Below are 18,478 nucleotides of genomic sequence, written 5' to 3'. Positions count from 1 at the left end.
AATTGACAGTTCCTTCGACATGTTCAAGCAGTGTGAACACCAGCAAACAGGGAGGTTCGACAAAGTGTGTCAAAAGTAAAATCGAGCAGATTTTTTACTATGGCGGCGGTCAAAATCAGACCAAGAAATCAGATAGTTTGAACGGACCTTAACAAATAGTTGAAAATTTTGACCAATAGTTCTTGTTTTACGATTTTTATCAGGTTTCAACTGTCCATGGTTTTGAACATTCCAAAAGTTTTCATAAGTTTGTTTTATTTAGTTTTTATCAAAAATCGCCATACATATCTTGAGATACTTATTATGATTACTCAAGCCATTAGCCCAGAATAGACATACATGTTCTTTGAAGATTACTCGAAGTTAGTCTTTTCTAGTTTAATCGAAAAGATATCAAAAATTGACCCATAATGCTTCTGGATTTGACTCATATCCTACAGGCTTTTGAGTCCCCAAGACTATTCAATAATAACGGAAACTGACTGATAAGTCCTCTAAGGTCTTTGAGCTTAATCCATAAGGCCTACGAAATTGACTAAAAAAACTTTTATGTTAAGTCACGCTCTGGGTCTTCTGATCCAATCTAGAAATTATAAAGGCCTCTAGACTTAGCTTTTTGAACCTCTGAAGTAGACCTACAGGGGATAGACAAAATGATCGGGACAGGCAAAAGTTGGTCAAAGTACAAATGGCATTAAATTTTCGAAAAGAAACCCATTTTGATGAAACCGGATGCATGACGAGAAATTTATAGCAGTTAAAATAAACCATTTGAAAATTTGTGGCGGCCAGTGGATTTTTACTGGGGGTGATTTTTACTGTCGCTTGTATTTTTTGTCGTATGAACATTTATTAGAATTCATATGTTTTTTCCTATATATATATATATTTTTGTTTCTTAAATCATACCTCATATAAGAAAATTTGAAAATTAATTGAGCAATTATGTAATTCCCTGAGAATTCCAGGTTTTTCAACGAAAAAATATAATTCCCGGTTTTTTTCAGGTAGTAGACAGGGTGTACTCTTCAAGGCGTCTGCCATGAGTTCCATAAAGGCTTCCTGAATTCCTCTTGTAGCCTCTCTTCTCGACATTTCCTTCGAGTTTTCCTGCTGGATGTTTTCAGCGTAGAATGGATGAATTTGACATCTCTCTAAAGCTCTTCTGACGTCTTCGTATAATGTTCCAGATGGCCAACTTAATTACTTGGATGTCCTTCCAAAATTATGAACTTAAGTCGTCTGGACGTTTCCCATAAAAGTCCTATGGATAGCTCGTTTAGTTCTCTAGATTTGAAGACATTAAGACGCTTCCCATAAGTGGTCTGAAGCTCTCAGTGTTCACTCGGCTGTCGACAAAAGCAGGCCACTCTCGATGTGTGCCACGCGATCGTCTGTTTTCTCGGCAGCAACCATTGTGTGGTCCTCCTCATTGTTCTTCATCAGCAGTTCTTTCGGTCGATGCGTCGTCGACTTTGGAAAGCAACCGTTTCTTGATGAGTTTGTGAGTGCTGACCAAGTTTGGCGTCCATTGCTGCAATGGAAGCGCTCTGACCCTCGTTAGCGTACAACAATTTGCCATACAATGAAACTACTGGAAGCGGCTCCAGTTCTGATGGAGGAGGCTTTTTGGATAGCGGAAGATAAAGTGTTTATTGTGTTGTATCTTTTGACTATAGTTTTAAGATGTATTGTATGATGACCAAGAATCCTCGGCTCTGTAAAGTTAATTCGTTTGAGCCTTATCAAATAAATTAAATTAATAAAAAAAGTGGTCTGATCTAGTGTTTCCTACCCGGGACATACCGGGAAACCATTTTTCTAGGAATGTTACAAGAGGCTTCTGGGAGAATTCGAAAATACTTTCTTGGACAAAAGAAACTACCAAGGGTAATCGCAAAAAAACCTCCGCAAGAAGTCCGAAACAAAATCGGGAGCAGCTAAAAAAATAAAATTTCGGGGATGGGAGCGAAAATATTTCAATCCCAAGTAAGTTGAAATGTTACTTGGGTTCTGTGGTTAAACTATTCTGTACATAATAAATCGTTCGACAGAAATTAAAAAAATAGCCGTTCTAATGAATTAACGTAATGAATTCAACTCAATACTTTTCTGGTGTCTGAACTAAAATATTTTCCGATTCTCGGGAAGAGCCATCAACTATTTCCCGCTTCCCGGGCCAGGAATTGAAAGCACTAGTCTGACTACCTGTTCGTGATTTCTTCTAGACCGAAATGCTCTGAACTTCTCTGGACGCTCACTGTGAAGCCCTTTTGACGTTCCCCTTGGACGCTCTAGATGTCCCAGTTGATTAATCTTGATGATATTTTCCAACAATTCTCTGAAAGCCTCTTCTACTGGTCTAGATGTCATGTGTAAGTTCCCTTTAAAGTACTTAGATGTTCCATATCAAAAAGTCTCAAGGAATTTTCCTGAACATACTCTTTTGATTCTCTGATCGTTCCCGTAAGGCCGGGGTCTTTTCCGGAAATCTTCTTGGGAGTGTCCCCAGAAGTCCTTAGGATGTCCCACTATAGCTCGCTAAACATCCCCTTTTATTTATCTGAACGCTTACTCCAGTCCCATGAGCGTTTTGAAGAAGCCTTCTCAGGACTTTTTCAAGAAAATCCTTTGGGCGTCTCTCCTAAGCTCCCACGGAGGTTTGCTAAAGCCGTCTGAGCATTGAAGGTCCCTACCCTTGTAATGCTTTAGTTCTTACGTTTCGAATTTCTTTCGTGATTTGAACTGCTATTTCGCCACTGCTCCCACTTAGTGTTTCCATTTCCCGGCTATTTCTGGCTACCCGGGGGAAGCGGGAAACAACTTATGGCTCTTGCCGGGTAAGTTATCTGAATTATCAAATTGATTATTTTGCACGATGAGAGGAAGAGCCGTACTTAAATTTTTTTGTGGCGGTCTCATTTTTGCGCCGTCCTCATCTCCTTGCTCATGTCCTCGATCACATTTCATCAGGGTAGGGTAAAAGAGAAAGCGACATCGCAACAAACTCTCTCTATCATACCTGTTTTCTCTGACATGGAGTGGGAGTTGTTCCACCCACGACCCGACGAGACAGTTCATTGAAGCTACAATAAAATTAAAATCCTTGTTCATATCTCCGGGATTTCGTAGAACTTCAATGTGGTGTTCTTAGAAAAACAGAAACTTTCCTGACATTTGAAGAATTTATTTTATTTTTGTTGAACTTTCCTGGAGTTTGAGAACATTCCTGGAGAGCTGCAATAAAGCTCATATAATTTTCCTAGACTTCACAGAAGTCGTTTTAAGTTCGTATAATTTACCAGGAGGACAAAGAACTTCTCTGAAGCTCACAAAGCGTTCCCGAAGTTCGTAGAATTTACCTGAAGATTGTAGAACTTCTCTGAGGATCAAAATATTTCCCTGAAGTTTGCAGAACTTTTCTTAAAGTCTGAAGAATTTATCTGAAGTTCGAAGCTCAGTCTTTGCAGTAGGCAGTATTTTTTCTGAAGATTGTAAAACTTCCCTGAAGTTCAATGATCTTCTCTGAAGGATGTTGAACTTGTTGTTAAAATTTTTCTGGAGTTCGAAGATCTTCATTGAAGTTCGTAGGATTTTCCACAAGTTTGTATAAATTCTTGAGGATGAAAATATTTCCCAGTAGTTTTCAGAACTTTTCTTAAAGTTTGAATAATTTATCTGAAGTTTGAAACACAGTCTTTAAAGTTTGCAGTATTTTCCTGAAGTTAGTAGTGCTTTCCTGAAACTAGCAGAACTTCCCTGAAGTTCAATGATCTTCTTTGAAGGTTGTTAAACTTCGCTGTTTCTCGAGAGCTTGCAACAGTTTCCTGCGGCTCGCAGAACTTTACTGATAAAATAAGATCTTCATTGAAGTTCACAAAATGTTCCTGAAGATTGTAGAACTTCTTCGAGGATCAAAATATTTCCCTGAAGTTTGCAGAACTTTTCTTAAAGTTCGAAGAATTTATCTGAAGTTGTTGAACTTCGCTGTTTCTCTGGAATTTGCAAGAATTTCCTGGTGCTCGCAGAACTGATAAAATAAAATTTTCCTGAAGTTCGGAGATCTTCATTGAAGTTCACAAAATTTTCCTGAAGATTGTAGAACTTCTTCAAGGATCAAAATATTTCCCTGAAGTTTGCAGAACTTTTCTTAAAGATTGAAGAATTTGTCTGAAGTTCGAAGCACATTCTTTAAAGTTTGCAGTATTTTCCTGAAGTTTGTAGAACTTCCCTGAAGTTCAATGACCTTCTCTGAAGGTTGTTAATCATCGCTGTTCCTCTGGAGTTTGTAAAAAAAAATCGTGGGGCTCGTAGAATTTTCCTGGAGTTTGTAGAACTTACATGTGTTCGCAGAAGTTCCTTCAAGTTCACAAAAATATCCTGAAGTTCGCATATCAAAACAATTAAGGCTGGTAATTTAGTTAAGTAACTGGAAATCCTGAAGTACGCAAGAACGCTCATAAGGTTTGCAGAACTTTACTGAAGTTTAGAATTTCGCTTAAGTTCAAAGAACTTACCAAAAAAAATGACAGACCGTCCCTAAAGTTTGAAGCAGTTCCCTAAAATTCTCAGAACCTGTTTAAAGTTCGCAGAGCTTGACTGGAGTTTGTAGAACTTCAATGAAGTTCGTTTAGTGTTCTTGAACTCGTAGAACTTTCCGGGTGTTTACAAATATTTTTCTTGAAATTCAAAAAACTACGCTGTAGTTCCCAGAACGACTTCAAAGTTTGCAGAACTCTCCTAAAGTTCACTGCAGTTCCTTGAAGTTTACTGACCTTCTCTATAGTTCGCAGAATTTCCTTGAAAGTCGCAGCACTTTCCGGAATGCTTGCTTAGAAAAATTACGGTAATTGCCGTTGAAGCTCTGGCAGTCACTCAAGGTGACGGCTACCTAAACTCACTGGGCAAGAGTAGCTAAGAGTAGCTAATGTCAGATTGAGGACTTTTATTAAGTCTGTGCTCTGCTATCATGTCGGTTTGTCAGTTATCGGTTGTTCAGTTTCTTAGTGACAGTTCAAAAATCAACCTCGAACATTCCTGTATTATCCGATAGATTTTCGAACAGAAATTCGTCATGGTTGCCAGAATTTATTTTCTTGCCGTTAATTGAATAGATCTCTAGGGCAGATGCACCATCTCTTTACATTCCTATTATGGTGTGTTCCAATTATGGAGTATGGGAATCCCTAGATCATAATAGAAACGTATAGCCATAACTGGAACATCTGCCCTATTTAGCTTTGTAAAATCCATGCAATTTTTCCGCCATCCTATACGGTGCAGATAAGAGGACATCAGAGTCATCTGATGTTCTTAGAATGTCTCTCTGCAGTTGGCAGAACAATAATTCTATAAATCCTTTAGCTATTTGAATGTTCCCTTGAAGTCCTCTATATGTGGGCCTGAAACGTTTTTCTTAATTCTCAAGTAAGGAGTACTTCAAACTTCTCTCAGCAGTTCTGGACTAGCCTTGTAAAGCCTTTTTTAATGATCTCTTGCATAGGATGTTCCGTGTAATAGTATACTTGAAATCTTTCAAAAATTCCCTTTACTCGTCTGAACGTCCCTCCTAAGTTCTGTGGAGTTTTACTTAATTCATTTGGAAGTCCTGGAAACCTCAAAACTTTCCTCTAAATCAGACAGACTTTCTCAAGTTCTTGGGAAGTCCTCCTGAAATCTAATAAAATACCCCCTTGTATCCAGGCCGTCCGGCCCTCGATACTCCTGAAACCCTTAGTCATTATGGATTTCCCCGTAACAGTCGTATGAACGTCTTTCTATCACATATTTCTTTTGGATAACTTCCGGATGAAGTCATGTGAGCGGACCTTTTCAGTTACTTAGAAGTATGTCTGAAGTCACCCAGCTGCTGCATGAGGTGTTGGATGTAAGCCTGTAGGAATCAAACGATTATTGAGAGGAAGCCGACAGTGGAATAATCGTGCAACGTCTGTCCGACAACTCAAGCCACCTATCCTATCCGGTTCGGTTCATCCAACAAAGGCGACCGTCGGACTCGATAAACTGATATTAACTCATAGTCAATGTTTCTGCTGTTCTTCGAGATTTGCGAACATGTCTACGGGGTGGAATGGAATTAGATTTATATACGGCACGAATCTGGCACCGTTTGATGTTATCAATAATTCACCAAAAGCAAATATTTTACATCAATCACAATGCCAAAAAGGACTGTGAATTGTCTAGTGTCGACTTTCGAAGTATCAAATGCATTTCATACATACTAGGAGAGATCTTCGAATGGTACTTCTTTTAATACGGATCCCAGGAATTCCGTGGTCAGGCTCCAGGATGAAATCTTTATGCTATTCGATTATTTTAATCAGGAAAAAAGCACCTTTTCCACTCCGGTATACAAAGATTCCATTGATAGGCACAAAAAGCACTTGTTTTTAAAACCATCATAACAAGCTTTTCCATTCTTTCACGACGATTCAAGCCATATTCCCTTACATTATCCCCCTAATAGCCTTCCCTGAACCTGTTCACCGTCCCACAAAATCTCTAACATTCTTACGATCAATATATTTGCACCTACCTGACAGATTATCCAGCATGTACGTGAGCAGCTTCTGCGTTCCGTTGGGCTCGTTGTAGATCGACATCACGTCCTTGCCGAGCGGGTTACCGTGCAGCCCGAGCACGTGCAGATGGAACAGCTTACCCAGCTCGTACGGCAGCACACGCAGCAGGTTGTTGTTCAGCAGGAGCTCCCTAAAAAGGCAATCGGTTAGCGGAGCTAAATTAAATCCAAGTAAGGTCCCGAATGGGACTGACCAACCTCAGATGTATCAGCTCGCCCAGCTCGGCCGGCAGGCTGCGCAGCTTGTTGCTGGACACGTCCAGCGTGCGCAGGTTGGGCAGCTGACCGATCTGGTGCGGCAGCCGCATCAGACAGTTGTCGTTCAGGTAGAGCGCCGTCAGATGTTCAAACTTCCACAGCGTGGGGCTGAGATTGCGCACGCTGCCCGTTATCTCGACGCCGTGCCAGCAGGTCTTCTTGCCGGCCGCAATGTCCTCCGCCGAGAGAAAGGTCTGCTGCCGCCGGGGGTTGTTGTTGTCGTACTTGTCTTTATTGCGGGACATCTTCTTCGGCAGCGTTGTCTCCGGATGGTGCTAGACTGACTTGCGTTCGCTTCGCTCGCTTGGCGGCGCCGATGTTGCCCGGGCGATGATGACGATGATGATGACGGTTGGAGGAGGAGGCGCGTTAGCGTTAGATGACGGCTGCGTTGCAGCAAAACTGGGTGCGGCTCGTCTAGCGAACCACGCTTGGCGGCGCAGATGGTGCCGGTTGCTTTACAACGTACTTTGGCTAGCGCGGTAGATGGTTCCTGCGGATGGAGGGAGAAAAAGGCGGAATGTTAGTTTTGTTGAGAAATCTATTGCACTGAATTTCCCGCTTAGCTATCGGTGATTCTGATTAAACTAAATGACCTTCAGTTGATCAGTTATTTTAGTCTATTGATCTGTTTCGTTTCCGGTCGTTCGATATGTCCTTTCGGACCCTACCTGATTTCTAGTCGAACTGTTAGCTGTTTGGTTCGGTTGTTAGTCTTCCAGTCTGTCTACCTTTCTAGTTCGCATTTTCAATCCACCTATCTGTCTTTCTAGTCTATCTACATACCATTTCAACATATCTACCCATCTTTCTAGTCTATCGTCTATTTACGTATGTTCAGACTATTTATCTGTTTTCTAGTTCAACTTTCTGCTTGATTAGGATAGTTTCAGTCTTTTTTTTTTATTAATTTAATTTATTTGATAAGGCTCAAACGAATTAACTTTACAGAGCCGAGGATACTTGGTTATCATACAATACATCTTAAAAAAAATATAGTCAAAAGGTACAACACAATAAACACTTCATCTTCCGCTATCCAAAAAGCCTCGTCCATCAGAACTGGAGTCGCTTCTAGTGGTTTCATTGTATGGCAGTTGCGCCATCGGGGGGCAGAGCGCTTCCATTGCAGCAAGGGACGCAAAACGTGGTTAGCACTCACACACTAATCACGAAACGGTTGCTTTCCAAAGTAGTCGACGCATCGACCGAAAGAACAGCTGATGAAGAACAATGAGGATGACCACACAATGGGTGCTGCCGAGAAAACAGACGATCGCGTGGCACACATCGAGAGTGGCCTGCTTTTGTCGACAGCCAAGTGAACACTCAGTTTTAGTCTTTACTCCGAATTAATTCTTGGAGTTCAATTCCCTTGAAAATTCGCATAATACCTTTAAAATTATCCTCAGAATTTTCATTGAATTAATTTCAGAGTTGCCTTTTGCGTACTCAAAACTACCTTGGAATACTCCTTAGGTTTCATCTAGAATCTTAAGTTTCTCAAAACTAACTTGAAAGGAGAAGTTCCTTGGAATTTTCCCTCACATTTCCTTGAAATTATCTCCATTTTTCCTTGAAAATTCTCATCAGATACATTCATCAAAGTCTAAGGAATTCTCTATACAAGGAGGTGGACAAAGATATTGTCTTGCTTCATTGTTTGGTATGTTTTGTGTTAATATGTGTCTACTAGATTTTTCAAAATGTGCTGGAGTTAAGATCTTGATGTCCTATTGACTCAATGTGGTATCATAAGCCCGTTTTCGACGTATTCAACACATCATCAGAGCCCTAAAAAGCTGTACGTCTTAGAATGGTTGCAATAAGATATTTAATGTTCAATGAGCAAACCATTCTGGAGTTCAGATCTTGAGTTAGATCGGCTCAATAAAGGTTCAACGAATCCATATGACTTCAAGAAGTTCAAGATAACCTTTAAGTTATTAATATGATTTGGCATTGGATGATATCAATAGGATACTTGTTCCTCTCCAAAGTACTATGGAGATCAGATCTTGGAGATCTAAAAGAAGTCTTGCACAATGTTTTGAGAGTCTTTATGAGTCCGGTTCAACTGAACCTTCTGTCAATATGCACATCATCGAATGGTTTCCATAAGATATTTAATGCTCTCCAAAGTATTCTGAAGTTCGGATCTGGAAGATCTACAGGCTTTATGAAAGGCTTTATGAGTCAGGGAAGTTCAAGTGAGCCATGCATATTAAGATTGAATGGTTTCAATAAGATATTCCCAAGTAACCAACAAGCCCGCTAATCGCCCTTTTTGCAATATAAGGCTGATATACGACTGATATAAAGTTCGGAAACCCTATATTTACCTTGTATCGCAAAAAGGGCGATTATCGGGTAGTTAGTGGGCTTGGTGGTTACTTGGGTATAATGTTCTCTAAAGTAGGAGTTCAGATCTTGAAAATCTGCAAGATCAATGAAGTCCTGAACAATGTCCTGAAAGTCTTTATAAGTCTGGGAAGTTCAAGTGAGCCTTCAGTCAACATGCACATCATTCAGTTGTTTTAAATAAGATTCTTAATGCTCTACAAAGTATTCTGGAGTTCAGATCTAAAGGGTCAATGAAGTCTTGAACAATGTCCTGAAGGTCTTTATGAGTCCGGCAAGTTCAAGTGAGCCTTCAGTCCACATACACATCATCGGATGGTTTCAATAAGATATTTAATGCTCTCCAAAGTATTCTTGAATTCAGATCATGAAGATCTAAAGGGTCAATGAAGTCTTGAACAATGTCCTGAAAGTCTTTATGAGTCCGGTAAATTCAAGTGAGTCTTCGGTCAATATGCACATCATCGGATGGCTTCAATGAGAAATTTAATGCTCTCCAAAGTAGTTCAGATTTCAAAGATCTCAAGGCCCAATGAAGCCTTGAACAATGTCCTGAAAGTCTTTATGAGTCCGAGAAGTTCATTAAACCTTCTGTCATCATTCCAAAGTATTCTGGAGTTCAGATCTTGAAGATCTACAAGCACAATGAAGTCTTGGACGATGTCCTTAAAATCTTTACGAGTCCGGGAAGTTCACGGGAGCTTTTTGACAACATGCACATCATTTAATTAGTGATATTTAATGCTATTCCACAATGCACTGTGCCTACACTTTTTATCCTATGTTTATGTAAAATGTTGGTGGATGACGTCTCTGTCGGTGGAGTGTAAGTGTTATCTGTATCCTTGAAAAAAATAAAACTTGCCATTCCATTGTGTTAACGTCAAACTGTAAAGCAGGGATGCCAGATTTGAAGACATGTCTGTTTGAAATTCTGTGAAGACCTTTGAAGACCTATGAACTTATGAAATTATTGGATAGCTATTCAAATAAGTTGTGAAGCACACAACTGTAGATTTTTGCAAGGCAAGTGAAGATTTTGCCATCACCTTTTGAACAATTTGAATCAGCAGTAATCAGGTTTTTAAATAGATAGAGGCATAGTCATTAATAAGTTGATCATATTTCAAAGGAAGATATATCTGCTTTGAAACGTCATTTCCTGGTCTTGATATCTTGAAAATTTCCCAAACAAATGTAAGCTCCAAGTTCAAAGAAATCTCATAAGTTTGATATAAAATAAATCGTAGCGTATGAAAGTCCAACGCTTCTAATGAATCTTGAGATATTCCATATTTCAGAATCTTGAAAATTTCTCCACCATCACGATATTGATTGAAAATCACATTTCTTTTTTCAATTCCACCATGCCAAAAATATTTGCCAGGGTGTTGAAGATTTTTCTTCGTTTAGAATCGTAAAATCTCTTGAAACTTGCTTTTTTTTAACTCTGAATCTTTTTTTTTCAAATCTGTGTTTTTTTTTCTGTATCTATGATCTTGAAAATTTGTTTATGGGTAAGGATTTCTTATCAAATTTCTGATAACAATCGTTGAAGTATCTTAAGTTTCTCCTGAGACAGGGTGGACACTGAACTTCCATTTTAAAATTTCAGGTTTTTCCCGGTTTTTTAAATCACGGTTTTAAAAAGCATTTGACAATCTGTTATACTAAATTTATATATAGCTAACAAATTAGTTGGAAATTGGCTTCAATTATCCGCAAATTTATATCGCAAATAATAATTTAAAAATCCAGCATTTTTCAAACACTGCAATTTATTGAGCCCCTAAGAATGTTGTTGGATCTGTATAAATTATCTAGTACGCTAAAATCCCTTAAATTTAGTTCGGTGAAGCCAATTTTGAATTCTTTAAAACAAAATTAAGTCATAACGAAGGCAGTCGTGGATCCCTGAGGGCACTTAAGTAGAATCAGAAGGTATTGCGAGTTTCACTATTACTTGAAATTATTATTGTTACTGTTTCCATGAAAGTTATGACAACAATTGTAGCACTTTTTGTTTTGGAAAAAATAGCATTTTAACTGATTTTGAGTGAGAGAGATAAATTAATTAACTAAAAAAACAGCAAAATTGCCATCCTTGGATGCAGTGGCGTCGCGTAACCTCACTTTTTACCTGTGCACCAACTTTCAAAAACAGATTTAATGCCATATTCATACTCGAATCGGTTGAAAAATACACTCAATCTTCTAGTTAACTTGATATCTATCCATTGCAAGCAATATGTTGATGATTTTTTATGTTTTGAGAGTTGGTGTACAGGTAGATTGAGGTTAAGGTGACGCCACTGCTTGGATGCGAAAGAAAACTGAAAGAGTGTTAATTCTAACAAGCAGATGACTGCACATATACTCAGAACTGACAGCACTAGAACGAATGAGGGGAGAAACTGAAAGAATATGAAAAACGTTCTCAGCGAGTGCAAACTCGAAAATGATAGATTAAAGTCTGTCTACGATTACAGAGTTGGGAGAAAATGCTATACTAATAATAACCTGAAGCTTTAGTGCGATAATTTTTTAGCTAGAAAAAGCTCTTAAGAGGATAGCTTGAAAGTTCCGCTAGAGTTGAAATTGAGCGACAATACTAATCAAATAGTGAGGGGACTTTAGGTATTTCCTTAAATTCACAGGCAAACGAGTCTGCGGCAGAAGATTAGTTCTAGCGACTCTTATAACTACCTGAAGCCCCAAGTTTCCGAAAGCATTTCCAGACGATGGTGTGTTATAATCCAAATCTTCTTTACCCAACTATTGTTTGCTTCTCTCGTCATGACCAACGTAGTCATCTCAACTGCTTTTCTTCCACCTATGTAATCGTAAACTTCACGTATGAAGTAACAAACACTTTGATATAATGTAATAACTCAGTACAACCATAAACAATGCTGATGATGGTACAGGAAATACCTCAAATCCCCTCACCCATCAAGTGTGAGCTAGGCAAAGGAGTGCACAGTCGATTAGTATTGTCGCATCAATGGCTTCTTTCTTCTTCGCATTACAAGCTTATTCCTTATCGCATATATGCTTATTGCGTGCTCTCAACTTAGTGTTCTAGATGCACTTCCACACTTATTAATTGAGAGCTTTCGATGCCTGTACCGTTTTTGCATTAATGTGGCAAGTACAATCATACTCAGCCCAGGAAAGTCGATAAATTTTCCAACCTTGCTTTGTAGCTGCGCCTTTACCGACTGAGTTAAGAGAGGTCACATCAATTGCCCTTCCCTCAATTTCAACTTCTGCTAAATTTTCACACTGCCGTACTCTAACGGAACTATCAATCTATCCTCTTCAGAACTTTCTTTAGCTAATAAATTATCGCACTAAAGCTTCATTTTGATATAAGTATAGCATTTTCTCCCAATTCTATATTCCTTAGATCTTTAGTAGAATTGTACTCAGAGTTTTCTTCGAATTCTTCTCAGAATTCTCCTGAAATTAAACTCAGATATTCCTTGATTTTCCCCTTATAATGCTCCTTAAGATTCTCCTTTCAATTCCTTTGGAATTCCATTTAGAACTACCTTGTAACTCTCTTCAGAGTCCACCGGTAATTTTCAAAAGTATTCACTAAGTATTATCCTAAAATTTCCATGAAATGTGGCTTCGTTCTTGCGCAGAATTTCTGCTCAGAATGCTCCAGAAATTGCCATGCGATTTCACTCGAAAAATGATGGGATGTAATCTTTTTTTTTAACTATTTGAATAATTACTTCTGAATTCTCTTGGGATTTTCCTTCTTAGAATTCATTTGAATCTCTCCTCACAATTTCATAAGATTTTTTCACAGAACTAGTTTCAAGCTACACCAGAAATCAGCAGGTCCGCAGAATTGCCTTGGAAACAGACCTTAGATTTCACTGCAAGTTCTCCTAAAATCAACCATTTTCCTCAAAATTAAAATTGAATACTATTCACAAGAGAGTTGTAAGCAGTTCCAGGCAAAATAGCGAAAAAATGAATTTTTGAAACGATCTTTGTATGATACCTAATGATATGCCTAATTGTTTGTGATGGACATTGATTTACATGTCTGCTAAAGTTCAGCCATTTTGGATCTTGTTAAATTTTCAAAATGTCGTCTTGTAATTATTTCAAAAAATTGTGGTACGGAAACGGAATTTCTGCTCGATACCCCTCACTATCTCTCTCTCACGGGGGAGTTTGGTAAAGAGAGATGATCAAACCGATTTGTACCTTGTATTTCAAGAAGACCCTGAATTGAATTCTAAGTAAATTTTAATAAGAATTTCTGAGGAGCAGAACTCCTGTGAACTTCAGAGGAAAATTCCAAGGAAATTCTGAGGATAATTTCATGAAGTTAGTTTGTGGGAGAAAACGAATCCAAAGCATCAGTTTTTGGAAATTTGTAGAGAATACTGTGGGGGTGAGGGAGATGCTAAAAGATGATAACAATTAAATCTGAAAATAACTCCCGATTTCAACGGAATTCGGAAAAGAATTCCAGGAGAGTTTTCCAAACAAATTATGAGGAGAAATCTAAGGAATTTTTGAGAAGTAATGCAAATAAATCCTTAGCAGACTTTCAATGTGAGTAAATTGAAATGAAATGAAATTTTGAGAATCTTTCCAAAATGTTTCTTACTGAATGCGGAGGATACTTCCAACAAAATTTTGAGGAAAATTTCAATGCAATTGCAAGAAGTATTCTAAGTATATTCTGGTGATATTTTTTTAGATAATTCAGAGAAGCGTTCCAAGTGAATTTCTAGAATAATTCCATGATAGTTTCTGGAGAATACAAAGCTAATGCTAAGGAGAACTCCAAGTAAATTTTCATGAAAAATCTCCGTTGAATATAAGATGGACTATTCAGAGGTCTTCAGAACTACTTGAAAGCTCCCCAAATTTCCCTGAAGTTTATTCTTCTTTCCTTTATTTAAGGTCGGTCTCTGTTCCGCAATCTAGTGCCAATCACCGACGGACATCAATTGCCATCCATTGACGGCAATCGAATGTGCAGGAAGGCAGCTTCCACACCTGCGTAGGATATCGTACCCATTCAACACACATGGGCCGGGACCTACGGCTTTACTTCCCTTCCGAAGGAAGACGTGACCAGGGATTTTTATGCCTCAGAAAAATCCCACCGACCTAGGCTGGGATTGAACCCAGACCCATTGGGGTGTTAGAAAGCAGTCACGCTTACCACTACACCACCGGCGCCGGCTTACCTGAAGTTTATGAAACTACCCTTTTATAATTTGAAAAACTAGCCTGATGCTCACAATATTTCTCATAAAATTCCCTGGACGTTTTCGGACTTCCTAAAGATTCATTAATTTTTCTAACGATCATAGATCTTGCCTAAAGTTTTAACAATTCGCAGAAGTTCTCGAAACTTCTTTAAATGTTATGAAATTTCTCTAATGTCAATGATTCTGTACTGTCCTGAATTTGATTGAACTTATGTGAATACCTCAATAATTTTCTTAACATCTCTGAAGTTATCTTAAAATCTGGGAAATTCTGGAAATTTCCGCTAATTTTCTGAAACTAATGGATCTGAACTCCCCTTAAAATTCCCCTTATTTTTTGAGATCCTATTTTTTTAAATGCTGCCACAATTTGCTAATGTTCATGAAAGATCCTGAAGTTCTCGGATCTTCCCTTAAGTTCCATATACTTCTTTAGTGCTCGAAATGCTCCTGAAGATCCCTGCAATTCTGTGAAGTTTTCCAAGTTTTTCTGAAATTTCTGGAACTTCTTTAGGATCCCGAAATTGTCTTGGAATCAACACGAAATAATTAATATAGTTCTATGATTTTCCCAGACAAATTCAAGGCTCAAATTTTGGTACAAGTTATAATCTTCTGATACTGTTTTTCAGCTTTCTAACTTGTGGTCTAACAAAACTTTTCAAAAGAGCATTCATATTTTGAGTAGGGTTAAATACCCCATTTCCGGCCTACTAAGCACAACCCGCACTTTATCTGTCTTAATCTAGCGCAGTTCAGCACCAAACGGAATGTTATTATTACTGATGGCTTCCAAATTTATTTACCTTTCCGTATGTACCGTAAAATTTGATAAAGAGAAACCAATCGTTGAGATATTGTCAAAAGTCTAACACTGCTTCTTGACACCAAACTCGGCCTACGGATTCTAAACTCGGCCTAACGCATTGAAACGCCATTGAAACGCAAATGAATTCACTTCGGCCTATCGTATGAAGATAAAAATTGATTCGGTCGGAGCGCTTCTTTTGTTTTTAGGAATAATGGGTGAAAACCTTAATATCACGCGTTCTCATTGACTTCGTTCCGTAGTTTATTAACTAAAGTATCGTACCAAACGCATAATTGACTTGTTAACCCTGAAATCATGGATTCATTTGAAGTTTTCTGCTCGATAGGCCCAAAATGGGCGATTAGGCCGAAGTAGCTCTCTACCCTATTCATACCGTAATGAATAATTAAACAAGCCTTTCACAAACTGCGCGTTATACAACATTAATAAACAAACAATTTTGACCACCCTGCTACCCCCACTGTCTCACCCGCCTCGCATCAAACCTTCAAAAAAAAAGCATTAAATATATTCAACGAAATCACCCCCGCAAATGTGCCGTCAGTTTCCGGCGAGAAGCGCTTCCATCTTTTCTTTTCCCGTGGAGCAGGGCTTCTTACCTTCATCTACTTCCGGGGGACACACACGGCGCTCTTTCTCCGGCAGCGGCGACAGCAGCAGCCAGCCAACCAGCGGGCAAACGGAAGAATGCTGCGCCCGTAGGGAATCCGACGACGGGAACGAAAACACTCGCGAAATTTCCCTTCTCTGCTTCACACAATCACACCCACACACACAAACTCACACACGCACACACACCCACCCACACTGCGAACTGAACCTCCAGCAGAGTAGGTACACTCGCGGCGAAACGAAATTTCCCACTTTTCCGATCCCGTCTAAGAACACTTTTATTTTCGATCACCAATTCCTTCCTCGAGGGGGACACACGCGCGGCGATTCCGAAGGGCAGATTCTAGAATTCACACCAACACTTCCGGTCCCGCTGCGAACGAAAACAGCGCACAACAATCTTCACCTTTCTAGCGCTCGGCCCCGCTTTTGCTGGAACCTTTGGAGGAGTCGGGATGCCTCTCCTCTTAGCTCTTCCCCGGGATTGCGGGTTGTTGTTTGCAGAAAAACAATGCTCACGGACAATCGCGTGCACACACACACACAGAGAGAGAGCTTCTTCCAGCTACTTAGGCAGCGATCGAGCGAGCGGACGACAAACAAGCAGCTGTAGCGGACGATAGGAGGGAAGCAAGCAGGCACCACTCTTCTTTTGTCGCGGAAGATTTCACGACGGCGACGACGACGAAGAATCTTCGACCGAACTCTCGTACGCAGATTTTGCACGGAACGAATTTGCGGGCGGACACGAACGGCGCGCGGCACACGGACACGACACACGGGTTTTCTTGGGACCGAATCCTTCCGCTGCACCAATCTTGGCGAAACTTGCGACGAAATTTACCAGGAAATATTGATCGAAAATAGAGGCGCTTCCGAAATTTTTGCTGCGTTTTTTCCTTCTCTCTACATGTACACCGATAGGATATGATGGATGGCTGGCTCGATCGACGACTGTCGATTCTCGCTCGGTCAATCTAGATAGGGCACAGCTCTGCTTTTTTGCTTTGTGTTGTGCTTGGACGGTGTTGGGTTAGTGAGAGCGATGGCTGAATCGGCGAGTGTGTGCGTGTGTCGTGGGAAAGAATCGACGAAGCCAGCGCTGTTTGACGTTTTGGAGCATTGACAGTCGTGACGCATTAGCTGAAAGGGCCTGACGCACACCGATTTCTCGAGGAAGAAAAACTCGTCATCCCAAAGAGGAAAAAAAGTGAAAAGTTTTTTCTGCGACCGGCAAGGGGCACACAATACAAAGAATCGGTGCGTTGAAGTAAAAATCTCGATTAAAATGCAATCAAAAGTATTTAAAGTAATTAATGCGTTTTGAAGTAGTACTGACGGAGAGGCATTAGGTCCTAATTAACATTGACAGATTATCTTCGTCGACTTTCTCTTTCGTTAATAACTTGAGCACATAACCGTTTCTTTAGTGCTTGTTGTATTAGATGCTTCTTTTACCGATCTGTGTGCTGAAAATACCTGGGAATGTCTTTACATGGCCGAGGGGATACAAAGAGAAAGTTGACGAAAGGAATCTGGAGAAGTTCCCTACTATGTTACCTGACTTATGACGAATATACGTTGTATACGAGTGCCCCGAATACAACGTATAGTTCGTCTAATTTTACATGGCAAATGCTATGCAAAATTAGACGAGACATACGTTGTATTCGGGGTACTCGTATACAACGTATATTCGTTATAAGTCAGGTAACACAGTAGGACCTAATGTCTCGCATAATGTAATGTAATGTAATGTAATGTAATGTTGCTTGAATTCAAGCTGAACAATGCATTAGGTCCTAAGCAACTTGAAAGTTTCTATTCGTCAACTTTCTCTTTGTGTCCTCATGGCCATGTTAAGACATTGCCAGCTATAGCTATAAATTTTCAGCACACGGATCGATGAAAAAAGCTATTGTCCAGCTTCTAATACGACAAACACGTTGAGAAACGGTTCTGTACCCAAGTTATTCTCGAGTTATTAACAAATGATAAAGTCAATTAAAAGAATCGATCAATATTACTTAGGTCCTAACGCATTGTCCAGCTTGAATTGTGCAGTAAGGTGGCGGCCAGGGTAGACGCGACACGCGACGCAACTCACGCAAGAAGTAATAATAAATAACAAGATTCTTTCAAATTGGTCCTAAGGTCCTTAGGTCCTAAGTAACATTGAAAGATTCTCTTCGTCGACTTTATCTTTGTATCCCCATGGCCATTTTAAGACATTCCCAGGTATTTTCAGCACACAGATTGATAAAATAAGCTTTTATATAGAATCTAATACGACAAACACAATGGAATGAGAGATGAAGAGAATCGATCAATGTTACTTGAAATGTCGTATAAACTAAAAAACAAACATTCGATTTAAAAGTTTGCATTGGTTCTTTCAAAACCCAACATTCAATTCAAAAGTTGTTCGATATTTTTTAAAGTTAAAACTTTCAAAATGAATTGTAGAACTGTCAAATTAAAAATCATCAGCCTTCAATTTCTACACTGATACACATTTCATTTAATGAAAAGTGTATCAGTGTTGAAATTGAAGGCTGATTA

General features: G+C 39.3%; 2 protein-coding genes across 2 annotated transcripts in view; one reads left to right on the top strand and one right to left on the bottom strand.

Moving 5' to 3' along the window:
• twin (CCR4-NOT transcription complex subunit 6-like twin) overlaps positions 1-16,861 on the bottom strand; it is a 504,060-nt gene extending 487,199 nt beyond the window's left edge. The window contains exons 1-3 of the mRNA XM_065224368.1: positions 15,904-16,861; positions 6,803-7,355; positions 6,560-6,735 (exon numbers count right to left, since the gene is read on the bottom strand). Of these exons, the coding sequence (XP_065080440.1) occupies positions 6,560-6,735; positions 6,803-7,107 (481 nt within the window). The 5' untranslated portion in view covers positions 7,108-7,355; positions 15,904-16,861. The remainder of the gene's footprint in view (positions 1-6,559; positions 6,736-6,802; positions 7,356-15,903) is intronic.
• Positions 1-18,478, top strand: part of Gs2 (glutamine synthetase 2) — a 457,408-nt gene that overhangs the window by 174,795 nt on the left and 264,135 nt on the right. The gene's annotated exons all lie outside the window — the stretch shown is intronic.

Source organism: Ochlerotatus camptorhynchus, unplaced genomic scaffold (genome assembly GCF_037179485.1).
Source record: "Ochlerotatus camptorhynchus isolate MF236.1 unplaced genomic scaffold, CSIRO-AGI_Acam_v1.1 ptg000020l, whole genome shotgun sequence".
Lineage (NCBI taxonomy): Eukaryota > Metazoa > Arthropoda > Insecta > Diptera > Culicidae > Ochlerotatus > Ochlerotatus camptorhynchus.
This window is presented reverse-complemented; position numbering and strand designations above follow the sequence as displayed.